We start from the raw sequence: 22,401 nt of genomic DNA on the forward strand, positions 1-22,401 counted from the left end.
ACTACATGATTTTAACTTATCAACACTTATACAACAACTAGAATGACTTATAGATGTTGAAAATTTCGATTTTTTTCAAAATAGAGTTGACTGATATGTTTGCGCAGTGGTTGCACAACAAAGGGCACATAATTTATGAAGAACTTGGGTTCAAAGATAAACTCATATATCCATAATACAGACATATGTTACAAAACTGAGAGAGATTTTTGTATATGAGAGTGTCCTTGGGAGATGCCTCTCTCAGTTTCCAAACATTACTCTCCACATCCTCACAATCTGCATCCAAACATAATAATGAAAATCGGAAATGCCAAAACCTGAAAAATAGTCTATAAAGATGCACTCAACTCTTCCAATATATGACACATGCACAAAAACTAAAGGATGTTTTTGTTCTGTCCCGCTATTGGAAAAAAATCTCTTTTAGTTTTCCAAAATTCAGTGCCATTTTGTTGGAAATAGATTTTGAAAATGATGACAAAACAATCAATTTCACAGCAAATTCGTAGCAAGTCCAAGTAGCCCTCCATGCTCTGTATGTTTACATACCTCCTCTGGAAAAATGGATCAAATGGGTAGGCTTGAAATGTCTATGTGATGGTTAGAACTCTTGAAGTAGTTTTTTCCAATCCCTGCATACCTTCAAGATAAATAGTAAGAGGAAAACACACTTTGATTCCTATATTATAGGATCCTAACATTGGCTCCAATGGGGATGGCATCCTCACTGTGAGGTGCCAAGAACACCGTAGACTAGTAGCCTGACCATTGGGCAATGGAATCTAACTGAAATCTGCTCTGACCTACAACCCTTTCCAATTGTAGCCAAAATGTTGCAATGTAACCAATATATAGACTAAAAATAAAATCCACATTAGAAAGACACTACTGCAATTGAATAATGAAGCATTATCATTCCTATGAGATTATTTATATACAAAGAAATATACTCTAAGCTGATCTCTAGAAAGATGAATTAGGTGATACTAAAATGCCAATGCAACCAATCCAACATCTGCTCAGCCGTGGATTCTTGACTGTTCTTGAGAAGATCAAAACTGGAACATGTAAGGGCAATGGAAGCTGATTGTAGGCTTGATCTTCATAGCTAAAACATGACCAAAACTCTGTATTGAACAATTCCTCCATATAGAAAACTATGGGATCATGAAAGACATGACTTATTGGTTGATATTCAAAGTATTATGCAAATTGATCAACATGCTTGGGAAGTTCATATATACTTTCATTGCCATCATACAGTTTCAATTGTGAGTCAAGAAACCAATTCTCAAAACATTCCTCAATCTCAATATCAAAAGACAGCACTACCACTTCTCGTTTCAACATAAATTTTAGTTCAAAAGGCTGATTTTGACAATGAAAGCAATGGGATTGAATTTTAACTTCTAATGCTTGAAGATCTTTCTCAAGTTTTTCAACAAACTCTTCTAAAAATTTGGTCTTGGCTTCAGAGCTACATTTGCATGACTTTAAATAAATAGCTAAAAAAATTGAGAAAGCATCATCAATTTGATCATCATCAAAATTATCCCATTATTATTTGAAACCTTCAATAGAAATAGGGTCTACCACATACCTTATCATCTTGTTTGACAAGCAACTGGATCAACAATTTAAGCTCTGAATGCTTCAGACAATGGAGTCGCCATGAGTGTTCTGCAACCTGGATTCTCTGACAATGGAATTTCCCAGTGAAAAAAATATACAACCTTTTGATGTCCAACTACTTTTCACCATTAGTAATCAGATCTAGATCATTGTCGTTCTTTCCGGGGGAAGATAGAACCTTTTGTTCCCCGACAACGATGCCACTATGTTAGCACTATGTAATTTCCTTTGACTGTAGGAATGAAACCCAAAGGTAACCACAAACCACTTGCGGAATTGGAAACTAGCCCTTCCAATCCTAGAGAGGGCTCTCTCTTTCAATTCAATCACTAAAGATTGATTTCAATGAATAACAATGGCAAGATTTTGGAAAATAAAAGAGTTTATAGATGTGGTGGTAGGGCAGAGAAAAACCAATTGGGCATGGAGGTAGTAAAAATTGAGATCAATGACATGGTGGATGCTTGGTGAATTGGGAAAAGTTGTTCAGAGGCAAGATAGAAACACTTCCTTATGCCAATTAATAGTTGCAGATGTGAGAAGAATAAAGAAAGTAGATAACCATCTCAAGGCATCAAATAATGGATGAATCTCAAAATTATTACGGCTGAAAAAAATATGGAATGTCTAAATGGCTGCAATAGAGCACCACTAAATATATGAATTCTGAAACAAGTTTTTCATTTAAACATCATTGGAAGAAATATAACACACACAAAATAGGAAACACTCACATAAGAGAGTTGAATCACATGAATAGATTTAACCAGGTACTTATGATCCACCAATTTCATTAAAACTAAAAAAAATCACAATATGAAAAATTTTCTTTCCTCTCCAGTTTGACCAACCAACCCCGTCTCCCATAGCTTAACATTGTTATTTATAATGAGGAATTCAAATTCACTTCACAAAGTAAAAATGGTCTAGATGCAATGCAGAAAAAGCAGAAACTGCTATATCAAGACTAATATAATTTGGAAACATCAACGAAACAATTCATTTTTGTTTAACAACTTAAACTACATGATTTTAACTTATCAACACTTATCCAACAACTAGAATGAATTCTAGAAGCTGCAAATTTCGAATTTTTCCAAAATAGAGTTGACTTATATGTTTGCGCATTAGTGAGCATCGAATTTCTGAAAAAATGGGTTCAAAGAGGAGCTCATATATCCTTAATCCGGATAGATATTGAAAAATTGAGAGTTGTTTTTGTATATGAGAGTGTCCTTGAGAGAAACCTCTCTCAGTTTCCAAATATTATTCTCCATATCCTCACAATCTGCATCCAAACATAATAACTAAAACTGGAAATGCCAAAACCTGAAAAATAGTCTGTAAATATGCATTCGCCTCTTCCAATATATGACACTTGTACAAAAACTGAAGGAGGTTTTTGTTTAGTTTATCTTTCTTGGAAAAACCCTCTTTCAGTTTTTCAAAAAATAGATCCATTTGGTTGGAAATATCTTTTGAAATGATGAAAAAACAATCAATTTCACAGCAAATTTGTAGCAAGTCCAAGTAGCCCTCCATGCTCTGTATGTTTGCACACCTCCTCTGGTAAAATGGATCCAATGGGTAGGGTTGAACTGTCTATGTGATGGTTTAGAAATCTTGAAGTAGCTTTTTCCATTGCCTACATACTTTCAAGATAAATAGTAAGAGGAAAGCACACTTTGATTCCTATATTATAGTATCTTAAAAATAAGGAAGACCATTCACCATATGTTGATTTCTTAACAACACCAAACTCTAAAAATTTAGATGTCCCATCCTATAACTCCAAAGCTTACTATTTTCTTCTTCCGTTGTATTCAAGCTTTGTGAATTACTTGAATCAAAGGAGAGCTTGAAAATTCTGTCTTTAGTCATTTCACCTCTTGCTACAATTGCATTTTTATTCAACTTATCCATGATTAAGCATTCTTTATTATCAAACACTGACTTGTAGCGTTTCTCCATCATATGTCCTACATAAAGTAGATTCTTATTCAATGCTGGTGTCAACAAGTGTCCCCAATTAACTTCTTTTTTCCATGCAATTCTGGTATTGCAACTGTGCCTTTCCCTTTCACTTCAGCAACATTATCATCACCAAATATGACGTTACAAGAATAGTTGTCATTAATTTTGGTAAACAACTCCTCTTGAGATGTCATATGAGTTGAACATCCTGGATCAATACACCATGCTTCACTTTCTTCACTATGTGCCATCAAACTTGAGATGAATAACTTCTCATTCCTAGTTTCTTCAACAACTGTATTAGCACCCTTACACTCCATATCTCACATTTTTGCATAACAATCTCTTTCAAGATGGCCAAATTTTTGGCAATAATAACACTATGGTCCTCCACCTCTTCCTCCATTTATTCCTCCATCTCTTCCTTGTACTCTTCCACGAGATCCATCTCTGCCTCTTCCTCTAAACTGATTGGGATTCCTGCCTCTACCTCTCGAAGGTGATGCATTTCCTTGTGAACTTTGCTCATTTATGTTTTGATTCTGATTATGATATGGACCCCTACTTCTTCCTCTTCCTCCATGCTTTGCAAAAAAGGCATATTCTACTTGCTCAGATGGTTGATTCTCTTCAACAGTTAATAATAATCCACTTATTTCAACAATTTTCATGGTATTTAAATCTTTGGAGACCATAATATTGGTAGTTACCATCTGAAACGTAATTATAACACTTCTTAAAATATTTTCAATTAGCCTTATTACTAGAACATCTTCACCTAATGACCTTATCTGATTAACAAGATCTTGCATTTTTGTGATGTAATCATGAATGGATTCATTACTTTGCATATGGGCATTTTCAAAATCCCTCCTTAATGTTTGTAGTTTAGCTACAACAACACCTTCATTTGTGTTTTTTAATATATATGCTTCTTTAGATGATATTGCACCACTGATTATTGGAAATATAGATTCTTCAAGAGCGCTACCTATAAGTTAAAGTGCTTCATTATGCTTCTCAATAAGGTCCTTCAGGGATTTCTTTTGATCATCACTTAATGCTTTGAATTCATTAGGAGAAGGCATAGTGTATCCATTAGTTACAAGTTCCCACAAATCTTTAGTGATGAATATAGGTTGCATACGTTTTCTCTAGTAAAAATAGTTTGTGCCAACAAGTTTAGGCAATACAATATTGTTTGTCGCCATGATGAGAGTAAGAGAGAATTAAAGAATTAGAGAGAAAAAGTGCACAATGAACACAATGTGTCCCACTTCAACCCGGGACAAAAAGCACATGTCCAAAAAATTAAGACTCAACCACCACCACAAAAATCTTATTATTAACATTTGAGTACAATAAAGAGCTTAAGAAGCTCAATTATATCAAATATGAAACATGACTCCTTAAGGCTCCCTCACTTAATACATTTTCTCAATGAATACAATATCTCTAAATGAAAGGAAAAAAAGTAATATAACCTTTTTACACCAATAATAAGAAAATATATATAATACCTTTTCTCAATAAAAATATTTTCCCACATTACAATTTATCTGCATAAAAAAATGCACTAAAAAGATATTACTCCATAGAAAATTCCATTCCTCCACTAATTCTCTCTCATACCAAAAAATATTGTCCACTAACTCTCCCACTCATAAATATTTGAAGTCACTCAAGTCACACTTTCACATCCACGTCCACCTTTAATGGTATATAAAATACCTTTAAAAAAATTACTCCTTATTTCACATTCACTCGAATTATCTTTAAATTATCTTTCGAATTTTTAATGCACACCATTTAATATATATTAAAAACTTCATGCATGCACTTCCATGCATTAACTTGAGTGTACCATTTAATATTTAAAACTTCATTCCACGCGCTATTTAAATTGAATGAAATAGCATGCACCAAATTCAACGTTGTTTTCCTTCAATGCAGGTTTGCTCCATGTTTAGAAGTCCATAGACAGTTCTTCATGTGTAGGATCCACATGCTTAGGTCTCTACCTACAAGTTCTCTACCTACAAGTTTTCAATGCATAGGTTAAAAAAATATAATCCAATAACGAATATTCACACGGAATACAAAAATTTCCATGCTCACTATTTCACATGGCCTCCAATTAGAACACACACTCTGCAACACTTCAAATAATATTTTCTCTCAGAGTAGATGGCTCTGATACCAAAGGAAAGAAATCACAAATCACATAGTAAAAAATAAATTACAAATAAATTACAGAGTATAAAATATTTAACAATAATGTATGCAACTCTCACACACCAATTCAAATCAAATTTCATTAACATAATCATATATTTATACATGAGGAGAGGTTTAGGGATTTTTTCAACTCCACAAATTTCTCAATCAGTAACTCCACAAATCACTCCATAATTCTCTCAATCAATCATTCCACAATTCTCTCACACAAAATAACAACTTTAAAATAACACTAACAATTAACAAATGGACCATTATTCCAACATATTGCTTTTTGAAGGGAAAGATATGCATTACAATTCTTCCTTCGCTGCATGAACGCTCTGTTTGGTCATTGTGAAAGATTGAAACTTACGATGAAGGGGCTATATGTTAACACCCTAGTTAGCACACATATCATATATTTAATTCCTAGATGAATGCTCTTCCTTAGATAGTTGTTGTTGTATGCTAGGTTTCACTTAAGATATGGCCCGAGATCTATTTATTTAAGTTTTCATCTAGTAATAAACCCCGCGTAGCATTGGTTTGTGTGTTTCTCAATTTCGTTTCCATTCTACAATAATGGGTTAGGAAGAATAGTCATTCCCTAAACTATGCACATAAAGTATATCGTTTTGAAGTGCGTGAACTCCTAGTCAATAGTTTATGTTGGAATTAGTTGAGCAATTAACTTGACCAATAGAGGTCATGGGTTCTCACAAGGTGTGAAAGGGTACTCCATCAAATTCAATGGGGTTTCCTTGAGTTGAGACCTTACTTGTGGCTTATTTGTTTGTGATTTGTATTGGATAATTATATTGTTTATCATCCATCTTGATGATTTTAGAGTGGAAAAAGTGGAGAGATCAACTGACAGGACCATTTTTTACCAGTGGTACCCAATTTGGCAAATTAGGGTCTGAAACCTTCTAGGATAATTTTGAGGCATCAAATGACATTTTTTGGAGGTAAAAATTTACCACTTTAGCACAACACCTTTTCCTATTCTACACATAGATACCTTTCCAACAACACAATACTCGCCTTAATAAGAGTCTGTATGCAAAAGTTATGCCACTCTAAAGTTGACCTTTCTGTTTTCACCACCATAATTTGAGAGAATGCCATGTCAGCCTCCATAAGTCATGGAAAAGGGACTAACCATGATTATGATGAAGAATAATCTAGAAGAGTCCATATTGTAACTTTGGTTAAGAGTTGAGGGAGTCAAACATAACCACTAGTAAAAAATTGTTCGCCATCAACACACAAAAACAGAAGTAAAAAATTTCACTTGTAAGTGCCAACCAGGCCAAGAAATTGATTAGTTCTAGGAAGAATTATGTTTTACATTTTTTAAGAGAAAATCAGTTTGTAAAATTGTCAGTAAGAGGAAAGGCATCCCTCAAGGTGTGTGCAAAGAAACATAAACAATAACTAGAAGAGTTACTATGGGAATAGAAGGATGTGTTCTAGGAGCTTAAAGGCATATCACCCAAGAGGGAAGTGAAGCATGGCATCTAGCTATTACTATGTTGTCACTACGACAAACACCCTCCAAATTTTTTCCGATAGTTGAATTTTGGAGCCTACCATGGATCTTGCGATCAACCTTTTTGTAGTCACTTATAGCTCTGTTAAGTCTTTGAGCTCCCTTTTGGACTGGAAGTGTCTAAGTCACTTTCTCACACATGCTCAATCTGTAACAAGTGCATGAGTGCATTCTTTTATGCAAGCATAACACAATCCATCAATACTACGCATGTGTGATGTCCAATCCATGTCGACAGTCAATGCACAGTGACATCGACAAAATCTCTTTTAGCTGCGTTTGTACTTCTATTTTATTGAGATTTGCAAATTGTCGCTTCACGCACCTTTTTTTCGCGAGTGTCATTTTCATGTTTTTGGCTTTCAATTTCACTTGCTTTCCCTTTAATTAGTTTCGTTTTCATGTTATCTTTTCCCTAACACATGTTGTTTTCACCGTCGTTCACATATTGCAAGTGTTGTTTGCACTTCATTTTCATATAACAAGTGTCATCTTTTAGCATGGGAATTGTAGCTTATTGTGTAAAGTGGAGTTTTAGTTTGTTTCAAAGGGAAATATTTGTGATAATGAGTTGTTCCTATCATGTAAACATGTCCCACACTCATTTCCAAAGTTTCACGCACTGTCACACAAGTGTCGTCATTATCATCACAAAGTGTATCTTTAGTGTCGCACTTGGAATGGGCTATCACAATGTTGTTGTATTGAGGAAAGTATGTTGTTCATGTGTTCTGAGTGTTTCTTGTTGTGTCTTAAAGTGAACTAAGTGCGTGATGATGTTCGAGTCTTGATTTTATTGAAATTTCTCTCATTGATCCAACACTTAGCCAAAATTGGAAAAACCCCCAATCGGGCCACTCAGCCTCATCCAACCCTCCTGAACTGCGCACTGCGTAGTCTCAATCCTAAAGCATCAACATTGTCTCTTGTAATTCCACAATGCACAATCAATACTTCCCAGAACTGTGCATTTCACAACCTTAGTGCTCAAGCCCAACCCTTGAGTCCTAAAACTGCACAATCTTTCTCTCCAACCAAGATAGCACTACGCATTGCGAAGAGGCTCATCAATAGGTAAACCATATGGGTCTTAATGCCACTCTCCAGCTTATTAAAATCAAGTTTTCTCACATTTACTTACTTATTTTTTTATATTGTGCTTAGTGAGAAGGGTAAAAGTGAGATGTTATGTCATGTGGCCTAAAATACATTAATTGTAGGATTTGGAGCATTTTTTGGCTAATTTAAGTGCAGGAACTCGAAGTAGACAAGTAAGAGGGATTTTAAGAGATTTTGTCTCCCTCCTTATCTCCTCAATAATTTGAAGATTCCTCCATCAGATCTCATCAACACGGATTTACAAGCAACCATGCCAACCGAGTTCATTGATAGCCAAATGAGTGACAGTTGAAGATAAGTCAATCTCGAGTTTGGGAGCCAAGCCTCCCTAATTTTTACGAAGATGTTGGTAGCTTCAATTTGTATAAATAAGAAGGCCAAGGGCCTCAATAGGATTCAATTTTTTGTTGTAGATAAGAGGCAATTTGGAGTTAAGACATTGTGATTGTTACTCTTATGTTATTTTTGACATTTTGATGATAATGAAAAGGTTTACCTTGATCCAGAACTAAGTTGACTTATAGGGATGAAGCTCTTGGGTTAGGGCCCAACCCTAGTAGAAAAGGTTCCTATTTTGTACATGTATTCTTAGGTTAAAATCATAGTTAGCTGCTGAAGTTATTTATGATTTGTGTAATTTACAAGTAGTTGGATGATTGTCTAGTCTTGCTTTCATTAGTTGAAGAAGTAGATCAGTGGTACAATAGTGAAAGAGAATACTTCAGAAAAACTTGTGACAGTGGCCTCTTCCTTGTCTCCCTCATGGGATCATGGTTTGAGGGCCCCACTTTCACAACCCAAAAAGTAGATTTATTTTTTGATCATGGCATAGATTGGGGTTTCTTGTTGAAAATATCACTATTTATAATTTCTTGGAAGCACCTGCAGTTGTCATTTTTTTCTGGAGTTTTCTGTAGTTTAAGAAGACATTTCATTTCATAGATATAATCATTAGCCATCAATAAATTAGTTTTCTCAAATTCAACTCATCTTTTCCCTATTTACATGAAGTTATGAATAAATGAAGAGAAGAACATGTGTTGTTGCAGGATTTGTTGATCTGCAGGGACTAACTCATTCCACTAGCCTCATCTAAGCCTTCTCCACCTATTGCCAATACCTACCAACCCCTAATCCGAATTTATGTCTTATAGCCACCAAATGCAGTCACCTTGAGCAAATCCAACCATCTTGAAGTGTTGGGCTGAGCCTTGGGTACTGTGCACCTACACCTTATTCCACCATCAAATATCTTCCCATCACTTCATTTCACCTTCCCTACCTTCCTATAGCCTTCAACTAGTTTCCTATAGAAAACTAGGACATCCTGTAGTAAACCAGGACATCCTATAGTAACTACAGGAAACCCTGTAGCAACATGTTTTAGCCTGTTTTGAGCAGAAATTCTACTTTGAGCATAGGGTGGGCCCTCCACTTGACTTCCATGCCCCTCAATGCCATTTTGGACACACTTTTCCATGCCTTTCTCCCCTGTAAAAGATCAGATTGTTTAGCTTAGAATTTACATTTCTAAATTGAAAATCAAAAGACTCGTTTTCTACAATTTTACAAAAGATAGCTAGTGCATGCATACATCAGTCATATAAGTTTTAGGATAAATACCATGCCTACTTAGTCCAGATAGCTAGATGATATAATGCAAGGTTAGAGTAGTTCTCTTCTACAAGTAATATGTGTAATGATTAGCTAGATAATTTCATGTCATTTCATAACACTTTCCATTCAACACTTTCATTTTCCTAAAATAGGTAAGCATTTAATTTATACATTAAAGATAGCTTTACATTCACTGTCAGTAGTCAGACTCCTAGTCAATATAATACTGGTTTGAAAAATCCCTAGTGGTCTATCACCCCAGTTGAAAAGTGACAAGAGTAGATTGTTGCATCTATTGTGCATATAGAATTGTTACCTCCAAGTTTGTACGAACCCAGGGTTGACAAAGTAAAGTTGGTAGCCCTAGGAGTTGCATCATCCTTGCTGCAATACTAGGGCTCATCACATTTTGGCACCGTTGCTGAGGAGGTGTCTAAGTAGTTGCAATTTCTACTTTCCTTTTTGTTTTACATTCAGTAAGTAGTTGCAATTTCTGCTTTCCTTTCTATTTGACATTCACAAAATAGTTGCAATTGCTTCTTTCTTTCTGTTTTGCATTCAATAGATAGCTGCAATCTCTGCTTTCTTTCTATTTTGTAAGTAATTCTTAAAAAAAAAAATTAAAAAAATAAATAAATAAATAAATAAAATAAAATAAAATAAAATAATTAAATTAAATTAAATTAAAAAAAAAAATAAATAAAAAAAATAAAAACAAAAATAAAAATAAAAATAAAATAAAAATAAAAAATAAAAAATAAAAAATACAAAATAAAAAATAAAAAATAAAAAATAAAAAATAAAAAAGTAAAAAGTAAAAAGTAAAAAATAAATGAAAAAAATAAATGAAAACAATAAATGAAAAAAAAATGAAAAAAAAAAATGAAAAAAAAAAAAAACAAAAAAAAAACAAAAACAAAAACAAAAACAAAACTAAAAAAATAAAAATAAAAATTTCTTTCATGCCTCGTAGGAGTAGAGACAATTTAGGAAAATTCTTGTGAAATACCCCCACACCATCAGACAACCAACTTTCCCTCTTATTCGGTGGCTGTCAACTTCCCTCTCTGACTACAGGGGAGATAGAGGAGCCATTAGGTGAACAACCAGATATCTTTGAAGAGCCTATGGGGGAAGAAGGAGAAGAAACCCTTCCACACACTTACAACATGGCTGAAACCAAAAATGAAGGTGATTTTCCCATCAGGGAAACCAATGGAGATGCCAGGATGAAAAACATAAGCCCCTTTGCCCTTCCTTATTTCCATGTCTTAACCTCAGAAGACCCATATACCTTTTTGTTTGAGTTTGTTTTCATTTGTAGAACCTATGATTATACTTGTGATGACCAGAAGTTGAAATTGTTCCCATATACCCTTAAGGATGTAGCCTTGCGCTGGTTCATGGGTTTACCTGGGGACAACATCACTACCTGGGCTCAGATGCAACAATCCTTCAATAAAAAGTATAGGGACTAATGTAGGTCCAAGGATACCAAAAAGGAAACCTTCAGAATGACCTTGGGACATGATGAATCCTTGGAAGATTATGAGGAAAGGTTCCAACTCACCTACAAAAGGGCCAGATGCACCCTTGATCCCAAATCACTCAAGTTAGTCCTTTTGGAGGGATTAGGGAAGATATCCTAGAAACCCTAAACATGTTGTCTAGAGGGGACATTTAGTAGCTATTGTATGATGATATCAAAACAATTTTCAAAAAATCATTCTAGGGCAGCCAGAAAGAAGGGTAGGGCTAGTCAAGCTTTGTCCAGTTCATCCTCCTCCAACACCTCCATCAAAAGTGAAATTGGGAACATGTTGGAAGACTTTAAGAGTGAGATGCTGCATACCCTTTCTCTACAAATGGATGCCATGCAACTCAAGAGGATGCAGGAGGAAACAGTAAGAGCCTTAGTTGTCTTTTTCCGTAGATGCACTAGGAGGCACCCTAGAAATGAATGTCCATTAAATATTATAGAGGCAACTCAGTCTGTGAGGAAAATCACTCCACAGAGAAGTGCCCTTCTCTGCTGGGATTGAAAGCTGTGTATCAAGGAAATGAAGGTGTGACTGAACAACTCTTCTATATCAACCAAAGGAGGCCTCAAGGACCTCTAACATACCAGCCAAGCATTCAAGGGGATCCTATTCATATTACAACCCCAATCAGAATGCATCCATTCCCCCTTAGTGTCCTCCTTCTCATCCTTCATGGTCCACACCTTCTCCCAGGTCTTATGCAACTTAATACCATTCCCAACCTGTTAATCAACCATTTCAACTATATGCTCCCCCACAACCTCAGTGGAATACCCCATCACACGGGTGGAGGCCCCCATACAACCAATCTATAGCATTACTACCTCCACCTCCATCTCAACCACAACTCCTTCACCCTGCTCCACCTAAGCAACCTCAGATGCCTGCTTAGCCAAATCTGAACCCAAACAACAAGCAAGCACATCAGGTCTATAGTGGAGAGACATCCTACCCTGCATATGATGTGGAAATTAAAGAAATTAACCTCATACCTAGAAAAGTGCTTCTAGATAACAAACCTCCATCTCCACATGAGGAGCTTGAAGAGGAAAAGGGAGAGAGTGTTCCTCAAGTAAATCCACCTCCTTTTCCTGAGAGACCAATCCATCCTAGCCAACACACCCCAGAAGAGACTGAAATTCTGGGTGAATTGAAAAACTTGTGTGTTAAAATCCCACTCCTCCAAGCTATCAAGATGTACCCATCTACAAAAAATTAATCAAGGAGAAATGCTTCAAACATCCCGGGAGGAGAAAGAAAGACACCCCTACCATTGTTAGAAAATTATATATTACAAAGCAATGGAACACATAAAATATATTGTAGAAATATAAACATAGAAAACACATAAAACAAGAGAGACATAGATATATGTGGTTCACCCAATTTGGGCTACGTCCACGAAGAAACAACTAGTCCTTCCTTTTATATTATCCAACAAACTGAACAGATACAACCTACATCAGATCCAGTGTAATTCCCTCTTCACTTTCACACAATCTCCTCTCTCTTTCTCACTCAGAATACAGATCTACATAGACATAATACAATTCCATCATATATAGCGAGGGGTTGCTTTCTAGGGAAAAAAACCCTAAATTAAACATAACTTCTACCGTCAAGTCTCTACCTAATGGACGACCCATATTGACTACGAAATTACAACATTTTACAAGGTAATTTTACATCTATTTTTAGCTTCGGGGGCACTGCCCCCAATCCCCTGCTGGGAGGGGGGGCTCCCAAAGATCACAGCTGGCCCCCATGGACCACCCTTGCAACGTACATTTTATGGGTGGCATTGCCGATACATTATGAACTAGGGTCAAATGTGGTGATACCTCTAAATAAAGAAGATAATCAGGCTCCACACCCAAAAACCATTAATGTCATTGGACAATTGTCTGATTTAAAGTTGGGGAGAGTGATTTTCCCAAGTATCTAGACCTTGGAAGTCCTGTGGTAGATGTGCACATTGATGGCATCATTGTCCCCCATACTTTGATTGATCTTGGGGCTGCCATCAATGTGATGACTAAGGAGACCATGCTTAAACTGAATCTCCAAGAATAATTAAGGAAGACCACAACAGTCTTGCAACTCGCAGACAGATCCACAGTTGCTTGTGAGGGATTTGTTGAGGATGTGATGGTCTCCATTGATTCTTGGGAATACCCTGTTGACTTCTTAGTTCTCCAACCTAAGACCAAATTCAATGGTTATCCTCTCATCTTTGGAGGGCCATGGCTAGGCACTGCTGATGCTTACATAAGTTGCATGGTGGGGAATATGATCATTAAAAATGGGCATGTTTCCAAACAATTGGTCTTGTACCCTCCTGCTTAACAATATCTAGAGCATGACTTACCCTTATGGTTAGAAGAGGAGGAGGAAGATGAAGTATACCATGCACATATTACCCAATATATACCCTAGATACTATTATAAGAAGGGGGAAACCTGATGAAGGAAACCTGATTGATAAAATCCTCTAGAATCATCCCCCCAACACCATGTCTCTTAATGAGTTAGTAAATAAATCTAAAGATAACCCTTGGACTGATTTGTGCCTAGTTGACTCGAGTCCTAATCATGTCAAGATTATAGAATTTGGTCAAGCTAAAACATTGAAAATCAACCCGTCTCTCTCTGCACATCAAGAAAAGGAGTTATGTGACATGCTAAGAGAGGATCTGGATGCCTTTGCCTGGAGTTATAAGGAAATGAAGGGAGTGCACCCTTCAGTGTGTACTCACCACATTTACATCAAGGAAGGCTGCAAGCGAGTGTGCCAACCTCAAAGGAGAATGAACCCAACCCTCAAATACATAGTTAAAGAAGAATTGCAGAAGTTGCTGGATGCAGGGTTCAGTTACCCCATCTCAGATAGTGACTGAGTGTCTCCTCTAGTTCTGGTCCCAAAGAAGAATGGAAAATGGAGGAACTATGTGGACTACAGAGAGTTAAACAAAGCCACTAAAATTACCATTTCCCTCTACCTTTCATTGGTATTGCAGGGAAGAAGTTATTCTCTTTCCAGGATCGATTGAGTGGTTACAATCATATCCAGATCAACCCAGAGGACCAAGATAAAACCACCTTCACTTATCCTTGGGGTACCTTTGCTTCTAGGGTTCTTCCTTTTGGATTATGTAACACCCCTTCCACTTTTCAGAGGGATGTCTTGAGCATCTTTGCAGAGCTAGTCCATGACTCTGTACAAATTTATATGGATGATTTCACTCCCTATGGGTGTGATTTCCTGGAGGCTCTCTCTAACTTGGGGAAAGTATTAAATAAGTGCATTGAAATGAACCCGTACCTTAGTCTTGAGAAGTGTGAGTTCTTGATGAATCCAAGGACTGTTCTAGTTCACTCAATATCCCAGGAAGGACTACAAGTGGACCCAAATAAAATTTCTATCATAAAGAGGGTACCTACTCCTAAGAAGCAGAGGGATGTCAGAAGTTTCTTGGGCTTAGATGGATACTATGGGAGATTCATAAAGGATTTTAGCAAAGTAGCCTCACCATTGTTTGGACTACTGGCCAAGGAATCTGACTTTTGTTGGTCAGAAAGCTACCAAGAGGCCCTAGAAACCTTAAAGACAAGTTGACTACTACACCCATACTCCGAGGCCCAAATTGGGCCCTTCATTTCCACATCCATGCTGATGCCTCTGACAAAGCTATATGAGCAACTCGAGGCCAGATAGATGAAAAATTTCCTTTTTCCATTTACTTCATCAACAAAATTTTGTCTAAGGCTAGATTGAACTATACTGTGACTGAAAAAGAGCTCCGAGTTGTTGTCCATTCCTTGAAAAAATTTAGACACTACATCACTGGTTACCAGACCTTTGTACATACTGACCATGCTGCTATCAAATATTTGATGAACAAGCGTGATGCAAATTCTCGAATTATTAGATGGTTTCTTTTATTACAGCAGTTTGATCTAACTATCATTGATAAGCCTCGTAGAGAAAATGTAGTTGTAGATTTATTGTCTAGACTTGCTTTTCTTGTAGGTGAGGAAGGAATGGTTGATGATCAACTTCCATATGAGAATTTATTTTCTATTTCAGTTCTCTCTCCATGGTTTGCTGACATAGCCAACTACCTAGTGGCTGCACAATTCCCTCCAAATCCGTCCTCCAAGAAAAAAAGCAGAATTGTAAGAAAGAGAATCTCATTCACTTAGATTAGGGGTAATTGCTTCAAGCTAGGCACAGATCAAATTTTGAGGAGATGTGTCAGAGAGGAGGAAGTCTTTGAAATCCTTTTAGTCTATCATGATGGGCCTTGGGGATGTTAGTTTGTAGCCAAGAGGACAACCTTAAAGGTACTGCAAGTTGGGTACTACTGGTCCACTCTCCACCAAGATGAAAGAAGATACACAATCGATGTGATCAGTGCCAAAGGATGGGAAAACCTACTCCTAAGGATGAAATGAATTTGCAACCTCAAGTGACTCTTGAGCCATTTGACAAGTGGGGCATGGATTTCATTGGGCCCATTAATCCACCATAAAGGTAGAAAAAATGCATAATTGTATGCACTGGTTATTTGACAAAGTGGTGTTAGGCCCCTATAATACTAGTGACTCCCCCATTACTATTGTCATTGTATCCTTTATTGTTATTATTGTGCCCCTATTGTCCCCGTATTGTTATTAGTATGCCCCAAAGAAACCCACTATTGTTTTTTTTTTTTCTTGCGTAAAGACTATTTCTATTAAAAAAAGAGAAAAAATATGTACAAAGAGGTTAAGACCTTAGAGGGGGGCCGAGGCCAGCCCTCAACCAGAGATTCTGATACACACAGATCCTTTTGACCACCTTTCCAGGATTGGGCGACGTTGAAATATGATTTATAAGTCCCTGACAGACAAGAAAGTAAACCAGAGTTGTGTTTAACACTACAGTGCTATCGCCGACTATGGCTTTGCTGATAAACATTCTGTCATAACAGCCATATACAAAATTAGAGAAAAAACAAGGCTGGCTGAGCCACGACTTGTTACAGTTCCTAAGACTATAATGGCTCGCGCCAATACAAAAAAAAGAACTGAAGCAGGAACAGAGTTGACAATATCCAGAGACGCATAACAAAAAAAGAAACAGATCAGAAGCAAGAATGCCTTCAGTAGGCATTGAACCAAATTCATTAAACATGTTTAGGAGAGTCGAGAGCATCCTTTTCCACCTGGCTAGGAGAGCCAATCCACGTGACGACCGCATTATCTGCATCTCCCGTGACACCACCATCTGGAGGAATCACCAAATTCAAAATGCTGCCTGGAGGATGTTCTGGCTCACCTGCAAGCACATTGCGCTGAGTAGAGTCGGCCGGAGGCTGAGGAGCTTCAGGCACATTGCCTTCTTCCTGCATGTTGTCACCGTTGAACACGACCCCAGCCACCTCCCCCTGAAGAACACTATCATCCTGAGACTGAGACGTGGTGGTGTGGGCCGAGCTGCTGGGCTTATCCTCCTCCTCAGCAAGGATTACAGTGATACTGGCTGACAGAACGGGCCTATTGAGCCTGCTATGGAATTTGAAGCAGGTTGTTTGAAAGGAGTTGTGCGGGAGAGGCCTGGCATGACCAGAAGGCGGAGAGGACGGGGAGGCAGAAGCTAGAGGGACAATGTTCTGGGGAGCAGATTGAGAGGCACGGCCTCGATTGCCAGTGGTGCCTCCATGGCGAGAAACTCCACGACGAAGAACCATTTCCAGATTAACTGAGAGACCAGGGAAGGGAATTTGACAGGACCAAATGGGAAAGGGTCGAGCGGAGGCGGACCAGGCCAGAGTAAGAAACCAGATGAGCTTCCAAGCAACCTGAACGAAGCAGGGGTGCGGGAAGAATAGCGGACGGAAGTAGAAGGAGTCGAGGAGGGCAATAGCATGAACTAGAGACCAGGCCATGGATAAATCACCTCGCACAGTCTCTCGAGCCGAGCGTGCATTCAATACCAAATGCGTGACCATCATTCTGTACCTTGGCGAATTCATATCGATTGCTGTGGGTTTGTGGGATCCGCGTCTGCGAGCCAAGTGCTGGGACAACTGCCGGCGAGGAGTAAATCCTCATAAATGATCTGCAGTGACACCCGCATCTGGGTGTGTATCATCCTCTTGATTCATGTCGTTCTTCACAATGTTATGAAAGTCTGAGAGTTGATCCTCTGAGGCTATGCTGGAGATTGAACCTACAAAGAAATCTACCCCAATTTCCACTCCTATATTAGCAAGAAGATCAGCCAGCTTATTTCCATCCCGCTTAGTATGTTTGAAAGAAATTTCTTGGTGTTGAGAAAGCCAATTGTTTATTAGCTCGAGTCTTTGAGCCATTCTCCAACTGCTACTGACCTTGTGTGTGGGGGAACCCTGCATGAGTTTTGTGACCATGTTTATGATGATTTGCGAGTCCCCTTCAATGATTAGTGGAAAAAAACCTCTATCCTGAGCCAGGATGAGACCTCGCCATAATCCTTCCAGTTCCGCTGAGTTGTTAGAGTCCCATCCTTTTGAGCCGACAAAGATCAGTAAAGGAGTGCCATGATGATCTCTGAAGACTCCCCCATATCCTGCTTTTCCTGGATTACCCTTTGAAGCTCCGTCGAAGTTGAGTTGAAACATATTACTGGGCGACGGAGTCCATCTTGTTGGGATTTGATTACTCTTAGTAGGATTGTCTTTAAGAGTAGGCTTTTGATTTAAATGTATTTTCTAGTTGGCCCAAACAAATTGTTCCTGCGGCAGTGTTGGAAAATCTTCATGGGAAGGCCTTAATGGACAACGTTTCTTTAATGTTCTAGTGTAACCTAGTCCAGATCTTCTCAATAGACATTGATTGATCCTTGAAAACTCTTCGATTCCGCTCCTTCCAGATGTTCCACATCAGTAGACCAGGAATAAGCTGCCAAAGTGTGTTTAAGAGTTTGCTTTGATATGGCGCTTGACTCCAATTGCGAATAATAGCTTTAATATCCCCATGCACTCTGCCTTCCTTTTGGAATTGGAAGGTAACCTTTTCCCACAGCTTCTGTCCTATTTGACAAGTCTGCATTAGATGAAGAGATGATTCCTCTGCTTGCTTGCAGTTAAGACATATAAATGGGCCAGAAAAGATCCTTTTTCTAAGGTTATCCCAAGTGAGAATTTTATTGTGACATAGGAGCCACATAAATGTAGACACCTTCGGCCAGTTAGAGGAATTCCAGATTTTATCCCATAAGACATCTTTGATTATCCTTTCCTTGATGATTACCTTATACGCTTCCCTTGTGGTGAAAGTGCCCTTCTCTTCATATCCCCATCTGAGAATGTCCATTCCTTCTGAGGAAAGGATTTGCCGCTTTTGTAATTCTGAGGAGAGAGAGAGCTGTGTTTGCTCAGAGCCATGCATCAGTATTTGTTTGGCCTCCATCCATCTTCTATATCCTTGTGTGGAAGAAGGGTCCCAGAATTGACTAACCTTATCTAGCTGATTTATATCTTGCTCTGGTAAGGGAAGGTTAGAGAGAGTGTCCTTGATCTTTGGGAGCTGCTGCCAGGAGTCTTCCCAGAACCTTGCTGTGTTGCCATTCTTAACTTCCCAGAAGCTATGCTGTTGTATTAGATCCCTATGTTGAATGGTTGAATTCCAAATTACAGAGCCTGTACTTACTTCTGACATTCGAATTCTTTCTTCAATAGGGCTATTGTTCGCATATTTTGCTGTCCATAGGGAGGCCCAGGGAGTGTTAGGATTTGAGAGCCATCTCCACCAAATTTTAGCTCCCATTACCTCATTACTGTGCCCTGGATCTCTTAGCCCAATACCACCAGCCTTCTTTGGAAGACAAACATTGTCCCATTTGACCAAAGCCCACTTTCGATTGGGACCTGAACTGCCCCATAAGAAATTGCGCTGAAGTTTCTTTATATCCTTGAGTACCCATTTAGGAGCTGCTAGAATTGAGAAGAGATACAGGGGCATGGAGTGAAGAACGACTTTAATGAGAACAAGTCTGTTGGCCATGTTGAGAGCTCTGTGAGTCCAAAGGAAGAGCCTCGCTTCTAGCTTTTCTAATAGGTCTTTCCAAGAGGAGTTCTTGAGAGCCGAGGTTATTAAGGGTGCTCCCAGGTATTTAGAAGGAAGAGACGCTATGGTAAAACCAAGAATGTGAGCTATGGCTCTTTGGGTGGGGGCAGGGGTATTGAAGAAAAAAATTTGAGATTTGACCCGATTAATAAGGGCTCCTGAAGCTTCAGAGAAGTTCGATAGGAGGGCTTTGAGAAGGCATGCTTCTTGAACATAGGGATGAACAAAAAACATGTTATCATCCACGAATTGCTGATGAGAGTACGTAGGAGAGTTGAGAAAAGATAGGCCCTTGAGACGCTGGGAGAGCAGAGCTGATTTAATGCTTCGACCCAGTCCTTCTGCCATAATAACAAAAAGAAAAGGTGAAAGGGGATCTCCCTGCCTGATACCCCTAGAAGGACGGAACGTGGGCGAAGGGATACCATTGATAAGCACAGAAAAGAATGATGAAGACAAAAGATTTACAACCCATCTAACCCAGGAAGGGGCAAAGCCAAAGGCAATTAAGATTTTTTGAATGTAAACCCAGCTTAAGCTATCAAAAGCTTTAGATAAATCAATTTTAAGCATCATACCTGGTTTTTTTGATTGCTTCAAAGAGTGGATTATTTCATGAGTTAAAATAATACCATCTGTTATCTGCCGACCTTCTACATAACCAGATTGCTCTGGCGAAATAATGAGAGGGAGCAGAGGTTTCAGTCTGGTAGCTATAACTTTTGATACAATCTTGTAAATGATGTTGCAGAGAGCAATCGGTCTGTACTTTTCTGGAGTATTGGATTCCTCTGCCTTGGGGATTAAAGCAATGAAGGTTGCATTCAGCCCTGGGTACATCCATCTTAAAGTGCGTGATTCTTCAACAACTTGCCAGACTTCCAATTTGATTAGATCCCAGAAGTTGTGAAAAAAGTTGGAGGTGAATCCATCCAGACCCGGTGCTTTCCCTGCTTTCAACTGATGCACAACATTCTCGACTTCCTGAAGGCTTGTGGGCTTAAGGAGGAGAAGATTATGCTCCTCTGTGATTAATTTGGGAATGTTCCTTAGAACTTTGTCAATAGCAGACGTTCTATCTGTGTTGGGCTCTTGATGCTTGTTTGAAGTATATGAGAAATTCCTCTTCAATGCCTTCGTGCGTCTCAATTCTGGATCCCTGTTCATTTTTGATGTGGGAAATGTAGTTGTTCATTCTGCACTGCATTGTGGTCTTGTGAAAGAATTTTGTGTTTTTTTCCCATCCTTCAGCCACTTAACCCTCGATTTCTGCCTCCAAAGTGTTTCCTCCTGATGTGCTCTGTCTAGGATTTGGGCTTCAAGAGTTTGTTCCTGTTTTGCTAGTTCCTCGGAACGTCCTTCTATAATGATTCTTTGCTGAACATTCTTCATTTCTTGATTGAGGGCTGCCTGTGCTTTGAAAATGTTGCCAAAAGTGGTATGATTCCAGTGCTTAATTTCCCCTTTAAGGTGCTTTAGTTTCCGCTGGAATATAGACATCTTAGTACCATTAGAGGGATTAAACTTGAGCTAGGTTGATCTAACAAATTCATTGAAGTCTGGATGAGTTAACCAAAAAGCTTCAAACCGGAATGGACGCCGAATACTGTTGCATGGACGATTCCATTGGAGAGCTATTGGCCAGTGATCAGAGCCCGATATTGGAAGGATGGAAGCAATGAATTCCCCACCCAGGTGAGTTGCATTGTCTGATATTAGAAATCTATCAAGACGTGAGGCTATTTGTTGCGTTCCTTCTCTTTTATTGTTCCATGTGAACATGCCATTATTTGAAGGTAGATCTATCAACCAGTTATTTTGAATAAAATCCTTTAGTATGTTCCCATCTTTGTTGCTCCTGCTTCTGCCCCCTTGCTTTTCTTCCATTCTTGCTATCATATTAAAATCACCTCCAGATATCCAAAGCGGGTGCAACCTGTTTGAGTTAAGCTCTGATAAGGTATCCAGGATTTCAGCTTTGTGTATGGTTTCCTGAGGGAAATACACATTTGTCATGTGGCCGTGGGTGTTGGTGCCGATTATGTGAAATATTGCTTGGATGAAGTTCTTGTTTGCATGTATATTGTCAAGTTGAATTACTCGTGCATCCCAGAGAACTGCCAGTCCTCCCGACGCCCCTTGAGCATCAACAACTGTTACTAGCCCTCCTGGCCAAGCTTTTGCTGCTATTTTTTCCAAGACTATCGAGTTACATTTTGTTTCTTGCAAAAAGAGTATATTTGGTTTTTCCTGCATGAGCATGTTTTTTAGAAGTCTGCCTTTCCTTGGGCTATTAAGCCCCCTAATATTCCATGATATCAACTTCATTGAGAAGGGTTGGGATTGACATTGAAGTACTTGGTCAGCTTGGCATATCTGTCTGACTCAACTAACACTTTGCCTATCTTGATAGTTCTTTCGAGGGTGGTTTTCCTTCCTCGCTTTTTGCTGTCTTTGGTGATGAACTTTCCATCCCATTGAATGCCAATCTAGACTCCTAGAGAGTACTTCTTTTGTGCGCGATTGAGGACCTCCACCAGATTGTCCACTTGCCGATCTGGTATTTTGTCAAAGTTTCCTGTCTTGCATGCTTGCTCGAGTTCTAGAATGTCCAGTTCACCAATATCTATATTTTCAGGGTCTTCCTCCATG

At 38.4% G+C, this 22,401-nt stretch overlaps 1 protein-coding gene across 1 annotated transcript; it reads right to left on the reverse strand.

Annotated features, from left to right (window-relative positions):
- Nucleotides 1-21,279: 21,279 nt before the first annotated feature.
- On the reverse strand, nucleotides 21,280-22,011 carry LOC149231320 (uncharacterized). Its single transcript, XM_089381602.1, has one exon. The coding sequence runs from the start codon at nucleotides 22,009-22,011 to the stop codon at nucleotides 21,280-21,282; it is 732 nt and encodes a 243-aa protein (XP_089237728.1).
- Nucleotides 22,012-22,401: the final 390 nt, after the last annotated feature.

The sequence above is a fragment of the Pinus tabuliformis genome, chromosome J (genome assembly GCF_031772625.1).
Source record: "Pinus tabuliformis cultivar Carrire ecotype Pingquan chromosome J, CPIR1, whole genome shotgun sequence".
Classification (NCBI taxonomy): Eukaryota; Viridiplantae; Streptophyta; class Pinopsida; order Pinales; family Pinaceae; genus Pinus; species Pinus tabuliformis.